At 51.3% G+C, this 12449-nt stretch overlaps 1 protein-coding gene across 1 annotated transcript in view; it reads left to right on the forward strand.

Moving 5' to 3' along the window:
• Positions 1-11823: 11823 nt before the first annotated feature.
• Positions 11824-12449, forward strand: part of RGS3 (regulator of G protein signaling 3) — a 73095-nt gene continuing 72469 nt past the window's right edge. Inside the window, exon 1 of the mRNA XM_032200550.1 lies at positions 11824-11908. Within this exon, the coding sequence (XP_032056441.1) occupies positions 11824-11908 (85 nt within the window). The remainder of the gene's footprint in view (positions 11909-12449) is intronic.

The following is a 12449-nucleotide window of genomic DNA, read 5'->3' on the forward strand; positions in this document are numbered from 1 at the left end:
CGTGCCCCGCGCCCCGCCCTTCCCGTCCCGTCCTGCCCCGCGCCCGCCGTTGCCTGGCGACGAGGAGGCGCCGGAGGGGAGGGGCGGGAGGGAACTGAGGGGCCGTGAGGGGCCTGGCCTCAGCTTCCATGCTGTTAATTTCACGAGTTTTTCTCTCTTTTGATAACCTTATGAGGTGATTACAGAATCACAGAATCACAGAATTTCTAGGTTGGAAGAGACCTCAAGATCACCCAGTCCAACCTCTGACTTAACACTAACAGTCCCCACTAAACCATATCCCTAAGCTCTACATCTAAACGTCTTTTAAAGACTTGCAGGGATGGTGACTCCACCACTTCCCTGGGCAGCCTGTTCCAGTGTCTAACAACCCTTTCGGTAAAGAAGTTCTTCCTAATATCCAACCTTAAATGAACTCACAGTGAGAGGGGGCAGTAGGTCAGTGGTAGCACTGTGCTGTGTTGGGGCGCTGCTTGGAGTTGGGAGCAGTAACTGGCGGTGCAGCCCTTTTTCCCCAGAAAGCCCACACGTTCCTGTGGCAGGGGCAGTATTGTGCTGGGGATGGTTTATGGGCGTTCGTGAGACAAGTTTATAGGTAAAGGTTATAGCTTGCGTTACATGTAATAGCACGCTGGGGACAGGGCCTGGCATTCGGAGCACACAGAGGTCAGACCCGAAGGAAGGCTTGTGTGCGTGACAGCTTGATTGCTTTTCCACTTATAGTGATTGAATTAATAAAAGGCTATCGCTTTACATCCAAATCACGTCTCTCGAGTCTCATTTCCAGCACGCTTTGTTCTGCTGTTAACTCTACGGTTACTTTGTGGCTCTCGGAGGTGAGATGCTGCAGCAGGTGGTGCATTACTTTTTAATGAAATAACAACTGATTGCACCGCTCCGTTTGTAACTGTAACAGACGGGGCTAGTGCCGGCCTTGGACAGGCTGTCAACTTGCTGTTGTTAGAAGAGTCATCAGAAGCTTGGTTTGTTTTCTGTTTTGCCAGAGGGCGAGGTTGTTTCCTATATGCCTAATTTAAGAACAAAGCAAGGCAGAGTTGTGTTATTGTGTGGCGGAGGGGCCAGGCTGGAGTTAAAACGGAGATGATGCTGGCCCAAAGCCAGGGGCACAGCCCAAGGCTCCTCCACTCTCAGCAAGGCTGGTTATGATGGACCCTCTTTCTTGGATGCAATGGTCACTAAAAAAAAGAGTGTGTGTGCCTCACTGTAAGCTGTAAATGAAACTTAATACTGCAAGTCGTGGTTTATATGTTTTATACATGATGAGACCAGAAGAGGTATTTGAGTATAAAAGCTCTGGAGCTGTGGGATGTGATGCCAGCTTGTCAGCCTGTGATGGCCTAGGATGCGTATACCTGAGGAGAACCCACACTGATTCTCTGCAGTTTTGTGCTGTTAACTTTATTTTACACTGTATATATTCTATTTATTTACTTATTCATTTATATTTCCTGCTAAAATATTTTGCACAAATTTTCTGTTCTGCAGACTGTTGACACTGATAATACCATCTTCCTGCTCTCCCTACAGGGGTAGTTGCAACGATGATGCCTGCAGATGTGAGCTCGTGGGATGAAGCTATTTGTGGCATGGTTACTTGAAAATATCCGCAGTGCTGGGATACACTAAAGAGAATTGGAAAGGAATGTGCTTAGATCTATTTAGGAAACTGATTCAGGTTTTACAGCCTTAAAGCGAAAATAAAGTTATGGTTAAATTTTTAATTTCACTGAAGGAAGGAAAAGAGCTTTCTTATGCCTGGAAAAACTAGCTTGGAATCCTCATGAAGTGAAGGCAGTTCTTGTTTTTACATGAGATAGTTGGTCGAGTTGAACACTTCTCACAGATTATTTTAGTTTATTTTTTAAGATGGAAGTGATCATTAGGTTGCCCAGTCTGACCTATATAGCAGGTGTCTTCACCAGAATTTATCTCAATATCTTGTTCAAATAAAGAATCTCTTTGGTGAGGTAAACTTGACTCCTGACTTCAAGGAGAAGATCATTTATTGCTTTGCTTGGCAGGTGGTTTCAATGACTTGTGAAGTTTAGGTGCTCAATTTTCAACATGATTTTTTTTCCTCATTTATATACATAAAACCTCATGCATTAATGATATAATTCTATGTGAGAACCTCAGCAACTTGCTTTGGTTAGGTCTTTGTAAATGAGGTTTGTATATCAGACTACCAGGAACTTGCTTTACGAACTCATTGATCACCACTGTTCCAGTGATTGCCTGTAGGTGTGATCTCCCGTTTAACCAAGTGATTCATCAGTATTAGACAAATCTTGTGGTTCTGTCCTTAAAGGGTTTTCTTCTGGCTGTCCTCAAGAATTGGATCACCACTGACAGATAGTCAAGAAGAAGGAATTGCTGTGCTTGCCTTGTATAATTTCTCAAGGTAGCACTGTGCGCAGGAGCCCGGCTGTTGTGGTTGCAGTAACCTTCATGCTCTTGGGAGGGCTGAGGGTCTGCAGGTCTCCTGCATGGCTCAGAAAACACCATGGGGTGGGAGATCTCAATTTCTTGCATTTTTATCACATAGGCCCTAGGAGTGTGGTCTGCATAAAGAAAAATTACAGTTGCTATCAGGTGAATTCCTGTTTGCTTAGCTGGAAATGCTGGCTGCTGTATAAATGGGGTCAGTACACCAACGGAGCTGCTGTGGCAGTACACTCCACAGTCTTTAACCATAGGGTCCTCAGTGCTCATCTTACATTTGCTTTACTTTTCTCAGATTAATTTCTATCACCAGAACTTGTGAACATCTCCCTGAGCCAGTCTTCAAGGAGATAGAGCAGATGTTTCAAATGTCACAGAGCTCTTTCCATCTCTGCTGCACCCTCTCTTCTAAAAAGCTCAGAAGAAAATACTAACGTTGGGTGGTGGTAGCCTGATTGTTTTTCTCAGAATTTCACAGAAATATTACATCTATGTTTCTGCTGCAGTGGACACAGCTTACTGAGTACCTTCTGTACTGTAAGGAACACACCATTAGTATAGATTTTTTTGAATCTTGCTTAACTTCTGTGAAAATGATACTTCAGTATCATCATGACCAAATAAATTATTATAAAAAAAGTACAGGTTATTCTCATGTGGAGTAGTTACTGTGGAACAAATACATCCTTTCCATTATTGTTGAAGCCCTGCTATGATAGATGTGATGCAAGAAATGCAGGTCCTGTAATATTGAGGCTGTCACTGACTCAAATTACGTCTAGTTTAACCTTTTCCCCTCCTCAAAACTGGGGAGGAAATATGCTGTAAAGTGGTTCACATACCCGCTGAAGCTCCAATCCATGCAACCTTCGCTCTGTGCACTGAGCACAGCCCCGCTGGTTCTGCCAGGGTTGCTCTCAGGCTGCAGGATCGGTGTAAGTAAGGCTCTGTTAGTCCCTAAGCTTGAAAATTATCAAGTGTATTCCTACCCCTGTAGGCTTGTGAACCAATTCACACCCCTTCCCCCTCAATGACACAAACCCAAGGCTGCTATTCCAAGCAAGTTGTCATTGGACACAACTCAGAGGGGACTGTGAAGTGCTCAAGGCCAGAGCTGAGCCCATGTCCTACTGCCTCTATCAGTGCTTGTAACAAAGAGGACACCAAACGCTCACAAAGCTGAAGGAAGGCACAGAGCTCAGATCTGAGTGACTTCAGTGGTATGGGCTAATGGGATATTGTTACAAGCGTTTGTTTTTACTAGCTTCTAGTTTAAATTTGTCTTATCTTAGAGACTGTCCCTGGCTGCTCTTTTTTTTGGTTTGTTTGTTTGTTTTGTTTTTGTTTTTGAAGGCAAATAAGTTTATCATTATTACTTTATTTTTTATATCTTCCAAATTGTCAAGTATAACAGTCCTGAAATTTGATTCCAATGTCTGGAATCATTCCTTTTTCTCCATTTCCTACAGAAAAAACAGCCACCGCACAGGAGTCCAGTTCCCAGTGCAGTGTGCTAGCACGCAGGTGCCACTTGCACACTTCTCTTCCAACCCCAGGTCTCTTAAGGGTAGATCACCTCTGTTTAAGGTTCTCAAATCCAGTTCTTTCAGCCCTGAGATATCATTCTGGGATCCTCTTTTACCATAAGCCAATTCAGTGGTTTTGACTTTGAAAAATGACCAGCCTGAAATTCTGCTGATTGAATAGATGTTCCTATCTGACCGAAGAAAGATATTTGGACAAATTATGTGTACAAGTTAAGGAGCTATTTTCAGCTGCATGTACCAATTATTACATTAATGGTAACTTTGTTAATTCACTTTGGAAAGTTAATTCACTTTCCTTTTGAAGAGGAAACCTGTAGGGTAACCTCTGATTTGCCTTTCATACTGTTTGCTTGCATTTGTTTCGCCATGAATCTTGCTTCTGTTTGTACTGCAGCTCAGAAAGACCTATTTTTCCAGGCCTGAACTCTGCAGCAGGGTCAGACATTATCTCACCTAGACAGATGAACCTCATGCTCTTTAATAGCATTGGAAAAGTGAATGTTTTCAGCTTCGGGGAAGGAAGAGCCCCTTGCTGACTACAGAGAACAGAGCTGTCATGAAACGAGGTATGTAATAATGAGGCTATGCTCTGCTAATTGATCCAGAAGGCAAATGAATCTACAGAGGTTGCTTAAGGTGGCCATGTTAAGGCTGAACTAATGGTATGCCACCACCCAAATGGGATGGTTTTTGGTGACAGTAAGCTGTTGGACCTGCCTGGCAGTACTTCACGCCTTCATTCTTAGGGTTTAGTTTCCAGGCCACGAAGAGGTCATTTTCTGCTGTATTAGCGAGCTAAGCTGGCTCACTGAGGGGTTGGGTAGTGCCAGGCCCTGGGTGAAGCAGCAGGAAGCAGAGCCCAGGTGCCTGGTGCCCAGCCGCTGGCAGAGGAGCTCAGCCACTGAATGTGAGCACAGCGTCGGGCTCTGCACACAGTTCAGCTCAGGAGATGGACAATAGCTTCTTGATTTGACAATAACTTAGTTGCTTTGGTCCATGTGACCACACTAAGGAAAAACCACAATTCTCAAGGAACTTTTACTAGATTAAAACTTATCTTTTACGAGAAATATTTTAAAGACAGGTCAATCATATCATTTTTACTGCATTAAACTGAATAAGCAACAACTTAGTACTTAGCATTTGTCCAAATCCAGTAATCCACAGCAACACTGCAGGCTCAGAATTGGCTCAGAAAAACACACCTGTAGAAGCATCTCATGCTGTAGCTGTATGCTAGCTTTGAGCATTAAGTTTAATCCCTAGCACGATGTTTGCATTCTGCTGGGAGGTGCAGTTTTGTAGAAGCATGGAGCCTCGAGTGCATCCTGCCTACAGTGTGAGCAGACAGGGCAGCAGTTTGGCAAATGCAGCAGCAAGGACCATGTGGGAATGCGGTGCTGGTGCTGCGGCTGGCTCACAGATTTGGGCTCCGGTGGGACACGCAGGCTCCAGGACATGAGCAGAGTGAGTGAGGAGTTTCTAAAGATACCCTTGCAGCAGGGGAAATCTGTCTCTTGGTCCCAGATTGGAAAATCAGCCAGTCTGTGGCTCTACTGGTTCCTCACTGGCATTTTTCAGGGAAAGACTGCTGTGCTTGCTGCAGAGATGGTGTCGGGGAACCCCTGCTACGCCCTGGACTTGAAGTGTGCTGCAGACCCCAGAGAAGAGAGGGTTGCTGCAGTTCCACTGCTGGGAAAGTGCTGAAGTTTTGTGTCTGCCCGGTATGGCAGACTTTGGCAACCCCAGCAGGATTACCCAGAAATAGCCTTTCTGTTCCTAAAAACCCTCTTGTTGTCTGGGAAGGCAGGTAATTTTCCCAGCCTGATTTAGTTTGTGTAGTTTCAAAGCCAGATTTAACCTTGTAAGTTTTCTGTGTGCGTGTGGCACCGTTTTGCCTGGCGTAACTGTCTGAGCATGTTTGGATTTGAATATCCAGCCAAAGGCAGATCCCAGTGCCGACAAACTGAAGTTTGTGATGGAGAACTGTGTTAAATTTTAAAAGAAAGTCATTAACTCCCAAGCCAACCAGCTGAATGTGCAGTTTGCTGGGGACTGTAATAGAAATGCAGGTTAAGGTCAGTCTCCAGGGGTTTGAATGTTAAGAGGGAAGTTAGAAAGAGTCAGTAACTCGCTGTTGGGAGCCTGCAAAGAGCGGGGCATGTCTCTGCTGTCTCTTCCTGGCATACAACTTAATTTGTGACTTCTAAGTCACAAGTTCTTCTCCCTTTGGACATTTCTACGCTGTTTTTTCCCCCTCCTTTTCAGCAGTGCCAAGGTCAAAGGCTTGTGGCAGCTAAATCAGAGTGTGAGCACCGAGTGCTGGTGCGTGGACGTTGCTGGAGCGAGGGACCGTCCTGCGTGGGAGCGATGGAGCAGCTGGGAGCGCCACTGCTGGCAAGTGAGTGCTCGGGAGGTTCCTCTGCTGAGTGCACAGTGCTGCTCTGCCTGCTGTGTGAAGTGTGCATTGCGTCTGTGCAGTTGCCTGGTTATCACCGCCGAACCAGATCCTGGTGCTTGGAGGAGATGAGAGACTGTATCTCCTACAGGCCCTTGGTGGGGTGTCGGAGATGCCCAGCTCCCTGTGGGACTGCGTTTGCCAGCGGCAGACTGTGGGGCTTTCTGTTAGTGCCTTGTGCTGCAGGATGGAGCGGGCTTGAGCCTGCTGGGTTTGAGAATTAAGACTGACTTTTGCAGCTGATGAACCCCAATCCCTTTGGATTTGTGGGGCCCCTATGGCTTTGAACCCTCAGAGTCCCACAGGGACTCTTCACCTCTTCTGTTATTTTGTTTGGATGGGAAAAAAATCTCTGTAATGGGATTCTTTTACCCAAATCTGTGAGACAGGCTGCTGTAGAGAAACTGCATTTATTTTTTACTGTCCTGTTTGTCTTTCCTTTGGCCTTTTAACAGCATTATGCAATAAATACAGGGAGAGGGGAGACTTTGTGTGAGCCTGGGGAGCTCCTAGGAGACAGGATGGCCCCGTGAGACACCTCCAGCTGCGTATGGCCATGTGCCAGGGATTGCTGCAGGCTTGGCGGTGCTGGAGAGGAGCAAAGCAAACTGTGGTCTTAGTGCTGCCATGGGGATGTGAAGTAGGCAAGGACAGGATGAAGCTGGGGCTAATGCACACTTTGCTTCTGTTAACAGAGATTCAGGGAGGTTGCTGGGGCTGTGGAATGAATCCCTTGCTTGTTTCCCCACTGGGACTGCTTGGTGTTGTGTGTTCTGTGGGTTGAGGTGTGTTGTGCTGGTCACTGATAGCGAAACATGCAATCCCAGGTGTGTCTTTAATTTATTTTTTTTCTTCAAAGGACTAGTGCATTTGTTGGGATAAATTCTTAATTTGGATGGTTGGCAGATGGAGATCACCAGGGATGTCAGCAAATGGGTTCAGCTGAACAAAACGAGGGGAAGAGTTTTTGATAAGCGTGAAGGGAGACATGTTCTGAAGTGCCTGTTTCCCTTAGAAATCGCTCTGTATCCCTGAGCAGTGCCCGTCCCACCTGCCTGCTGGTTCCTGATTGCCCAGGACAGAGCCTTGACACCATTTACCTATGAACTGGTGTGTGGTGCCCCAGCATCAACAAGGCTTCGGGGGAATGCGGTGAGGGATGGATGCTGGGGGTGGTGGCAAGGTCCTTCTTCAACCCTCCTGTCCCAGGGTTGACAGCAGCTCTGACTGTGACCCAATGCAATTGGGAGGCTGTCTTCTGGGGACCTCCATCTGCAACCTTGCTGTTAGAGCTGTAAGAAAGGGGCTTTGAGCCGTCGCGAGGTCTGTCTGCACCCCCTGGGGCTGGGATGATGAGGAGTCCCCAGACCCTCCCTGTGGGGAGGAAGGGAGAGCTCCTGTAATGCTGCGTAACGTCGAGACATCTGACTTGGCTCCTTTCCCACATAGTGCCTGTGAGGACTGAAGGGGTTCATCCCCCCAGATTGTCTGTTTTAATCCCTGCCCACGCAAAGCAGCCATGCCAGATGTGGGAATCCAGGTACTTGTTAGGGCAGAGATGCTTTTATCACTGAGCTCCAAGAGCTGGGTCAGGCCTTTCTCCACCTGCATCCACCGCGCTTCACCAGACCTGGCCCAGGTCCGAGCTCGGTGCTTCGGGTGCCTGTAGGAGAGGCAGGAGCCAACAGTGCCAGCTCCACCATGTGTCCCCAGGTCACAGGGTCCTGAAGGACTGGGGAGCTCCAGAGGCTGCAGGTATCACAGGGAGCTGTGGGGCCTCCAGGTGGCCAAAGGAGTTAAGTTGGTGGCCCAGGCTGCATGGTCTGGACCAGTGTCACCAGGCTGCACCTCCTGCTCCCCTCACTTACGTCTGACAGCATCAGCCTCACTGGGAAACAGGGATCTGGCTTTCCTCTGTGCTCACATCCTGCAGTGTCGTGGGACAGGACAGGTGTGTGGGAGCTGCAGAGAAACCATGGAGGATGTGGGAGCTCCTGGTGCTGTGGCTCCGCCTGTCCCACGGGGTTTCTGCTTGCTGAAATAACCTCTGCCACTTGTGCACCCTCTGCATTTTAAATAGGGCAGCAACTAAAGAAGAAAACACATGTTTAGGGTCCTCCTCTTCATCCTACTCTAATATCTGGGTCCCTGTGGAGAGGACAGGGGATAGATCTGGAGCCTGCTAGGCTCCCAGGCATTGCTGTAGCGAGGCTGGGCAGCAGGAGGGCTGCTCAGGTGCCGTGGTGTGCCGTGCCGTGCTGTGCCATGCCAGCAGATCTGTGGATGGTGCCTGGTGCCTCTTCCTCTGTCAGAGGGGATGGATGTGGATCCCTGAGCAGGTCAGTGGCTCCCACGCAGCCCGTGGCTCATGCTGCTGCGTGCAGAAGGGATAAGGAGGCACCTGGCCCCCTCCTGCTGTGGGGCAGGAGCTCTGCATGGGAGCTGCCTGCAGAAAGTCCAGGACCTTGCAGGCTCTAAATATTTTAGGAGGCCAGTAAAGCAGTGGGTGGTGTTAACTGGCTGCTCGGCCAGGCGCCTTCTCAAGGCCTGTAGATTGCCAAGTAGATTGCCAAGGTTTGGGCTGAGCGCTGCGGGGGGCAGGCAGCCCAAACGGGGCCGAGCTTTGTCTGAGGCCTTTGGAGACTCCGGGCAGTTATCTGTCTCCTCCTGATGCCCAAAGGGGCTGTGATTTATGGCAGTGGTACAATAGGTGTCTGTCGGCAATGATAAATTGGGCTGTCCAGAGAGCATCCCTCCCTTCTTTCCTCCTTTGCTCACTCTGTTCCTTCTGTTGCTTTTCCTGCAGTTTCAGACAGTTTTACTGGTGTAAATCCAGCTGGACCTGCCCAGAACCCCTGCCAGAGAATGCCAAACTTTGAGGGAAAAGCTTTCCTAGCAAGCAAGCAGCCTTTCCAATTCGACTACTTCCCCATGCCAGGATGCTGTGCCGAGGGCACATCTGTGAAGATGCAGCTGGGGGCGTTTGGGGGCCCAGAAGGCATCGTGCTGTGCACTAGGCGCTGTGTGTCCTGCTGTGCTCACTGCTCCCAGCGGCTCCGCCTGCTTGCGGGGTGCCAGCGGAGCTGTGTGGCTCCCCGTGATGCTGCTCCTTGGCTGCCTGCCTCGGGTCCGCAGGGAGGGGTTTTGTGCGGTCAGTAAATTGGCTGATTTCCTTAGTGGGAAATCCAGTGAGTTTTGGAGAGCCGCTGTCCCAGCCAGGCCATGTCAGGGGGCTGAGCAGCACACCCTGGCTCCAGTGGGATTTTGATTTTGTATTGAGATCACAGATCAGGATCTTCTTCTTTTATGGATGGTGTAGGGGGGCATGGCTCCATCATGAGACAAGGGGTGCTGCTGTGCCCCCTTGCCCTGGTGGGGGAATTAACCTGTGCCTCTGCAGCTCAGGACATCCCATGGGATGTTAGCACTGTCTCTGCATAAGACAGTTGTGCTGCACTAATCCCGTGCTGCTCAAATCTGTGGGAGACACATAGGTGGATATTTGTGACTTCGAGTAGTTAAACTGGGCTGTGACGGTTCCTCTGCTGTGAGCTGCGTTTGGGAGGTACCTCACTGTCAAGTCTCCCATTTCTGGGTCTTTGCCCTTTGGTGGTGTGATGGCTGTGACCAAGGAGGGGCAGGCTGGGGCTGCTGTGCCATCTGCAGGGTGCTGGCCACAAGCAAACCCCTCAATGCCTCCCTGCTGCTTGGAGCCTGAGCTCTTCAGCAGGTTGTGGGCTGGGTGCTGGGTCCAAGCTGGCACCTTGTAAAGCTGTCCTGAACACCAAGCGGTGTTGTGGCAGCATCTCTAGCATCCTGGAGAGTTGCCCGTGGGCTAATAAAGCCTGATGGGGCCAGTAGCCTGTTTAAAATATAATTGAAGGCAACAATTGACCAAATTGGCCAAAGAGGCTTTGGCATTGACCAAATGTGTCAAATGACCACTTGGTGCATGGCATGGTAATGGCTGAGGCTGCAGCTGAGATGTGCACGATTCCCTCTGAGCACGGAGCTCTGCTCTGGTGCAGCACTGGCTGTGGCATATCGCTGTCTCTCCTCTCCATCCTTCCTGGGCAGGGGGTGATGGTGTGGGAGAGGGGCAGCGCTGCCAGGGCAGGAGCTGGCCAGGGGAAGCTCGGCACTGACCTGGCAGCGTGGTGTCCTGGAGAAGGCTGGGGGCAAGGCGGGCACACCCTTGTGGCTGCTAAAACAAGGGGTACTGCAGAGCTCTGATGTCCCCTGTGTCCCTGCTCCGTGTCCTGGCCCTACCTATTCCCATCTCCTCTTTTCTCTGGCAGGGACGGGGCAGAGCCCCTGGATGCTGGGGCCAGAGCACGTGGCAGCACTGCTGGAGGGGCGACGTGGGGCTGCACCATCCTCCCCACGGAGGCAGAGGGGGCTGTCAAGGGGCAGAAGGAAGATCAGCCACGCACGGGTGAAAGGGAAAGGTAAGTGATGGGGCTGTGAGTGCTGGCTGGGAGCATGGGGAGGAGGGCAGGGTGCGTGTGTCCAGTGTCCCGGACAGTGCAGGAGATGGTGTCTGGACTGCTGGAGATTGCCCCCCACTGTGGGTCCTGCACTGTGGGAGCAGGGCTGCGTGGAGCTGTGGATGGGAAGCAGAGAGCTCTGGGCCAGCCCAGGCACCAGGGAGAGGTTTTGCTCAGAGAAACCACCTCCACCTTTCCTCCGCACACTGCAGAGCTTGTGCCCACCTCTGGGTGCCTCCCAGTAAGCTGTGGCACAGTGCCTGCAACTGGTGGGTGCATTGCCAGCCCGCAGGGGCTGGGAAGGGCTGCTCTGGGGTCTGCAGACCTGTCCCCTGCAGGGCTGTGTGCCTCTTTCCCTGTGACATGAGAGCCACGCACATAACCCCTGCCCTGCTGCCCCTTCCCTCCCTGGTTAACCCCCCAGAGGTGAATTCTCCTGCACCCCTTCCTTGCCTGCAGAAATTTCACCGGGGAGCTGTGCATGCCGCTGTCCTGAGCTCATGCTCGCCAGCCCGATGGCAACCAGCAGAATTACAGCCCGGCACGGCGAGTGGGAGAAGAAACACTGCAAGGTTTTCCCTTTTCCCAGCAGTTTGTTCTCGGCGCGTTGGCCGTGGCTGGCCAGGGAGGGCAGAGGCTGCCCGCAGCCCAGCGCTGGGGCCGGGGCCTGTTTGCTCACCCAGGTGCGGTCTCCATTCAAATCCGCGGGGCCAATGGGAACCGCGCCGCTCAAACGCCCGGCGGTTGGACCGCGTCCTTTGGAAACCCGGCTGCACGCCCGCCTGGCCCTCCTGGCTGAAACGGCCGCACGGCTTTCCCAGGCGAGGCGGGGGGGCTCCAACCGCTGGCTAATTAGAGGTGTCCTGCCATGGAGCCCGGCAATGTCCGCAGGGTCTCGCTCTGCACCCGCCGGGCTGAACCGCTGGGAGCTTCCTTCTACCTCAGCACCTTTGGTAAGCGGGGAGCCCCCGGGGTGCTCGTGGTGCCGGCAGTGCACGCGATGCTGGGGGGCTGTGGCTGTGACCCTGGGTGACATGGCACGGGGAGCCGCAGCAGCCCATGGCCACAGCCCCCGTGGCTGTAGGAATGGCAGGCGCTGCTCCCCGAAGGCGTTAACGCTGAGCAGCCCGCTCACTTCTGCCTCGCTGAGCTGCAATAATGCGTGGCTTGATCAAGCAGGCATGGCAGGCAGCGCCCTGAAGCCAGGCTGCAGCCGCCGAGCAGGTGCTGAATACCCGGGTCGGCTTTGCTAAGCTGGGATTGCTATGTGGGGCCGGCCAGAGCCGTCACAGAGCCCCTGTTTCCTTCCTTGCTATGTGTGGATGTTTCTGTGGCCGTCCCGGTGCTGCTGCGTGGGCTTGAAGAAGCCCGTGAGCCCTGTACAGCCACCCTGAGCGGGTGACCGCGGCAGCAGGTGTCACGGCCTTTGCTTGTGGTGTGTGGCAGCTTGTCTGAGAAGGAATTTGGTTGCCCTACACCACCTTCTAAAGCAGA

Source organism: Aythya fuligula, chromosome 19 (assembly GCF_009819795.1).
Source record: "Aythya fuligula isolate bAytFul2 chromosome 19, bAytFul2.pri, whole genome shotgun sequence".
In the NCBI taxonomy this organism is placed as follows: Eukaryota; Metazoa; Chordata; class Aves; order Anseriformes; family Anatidae; genus Aythya; species Aythya fuligula.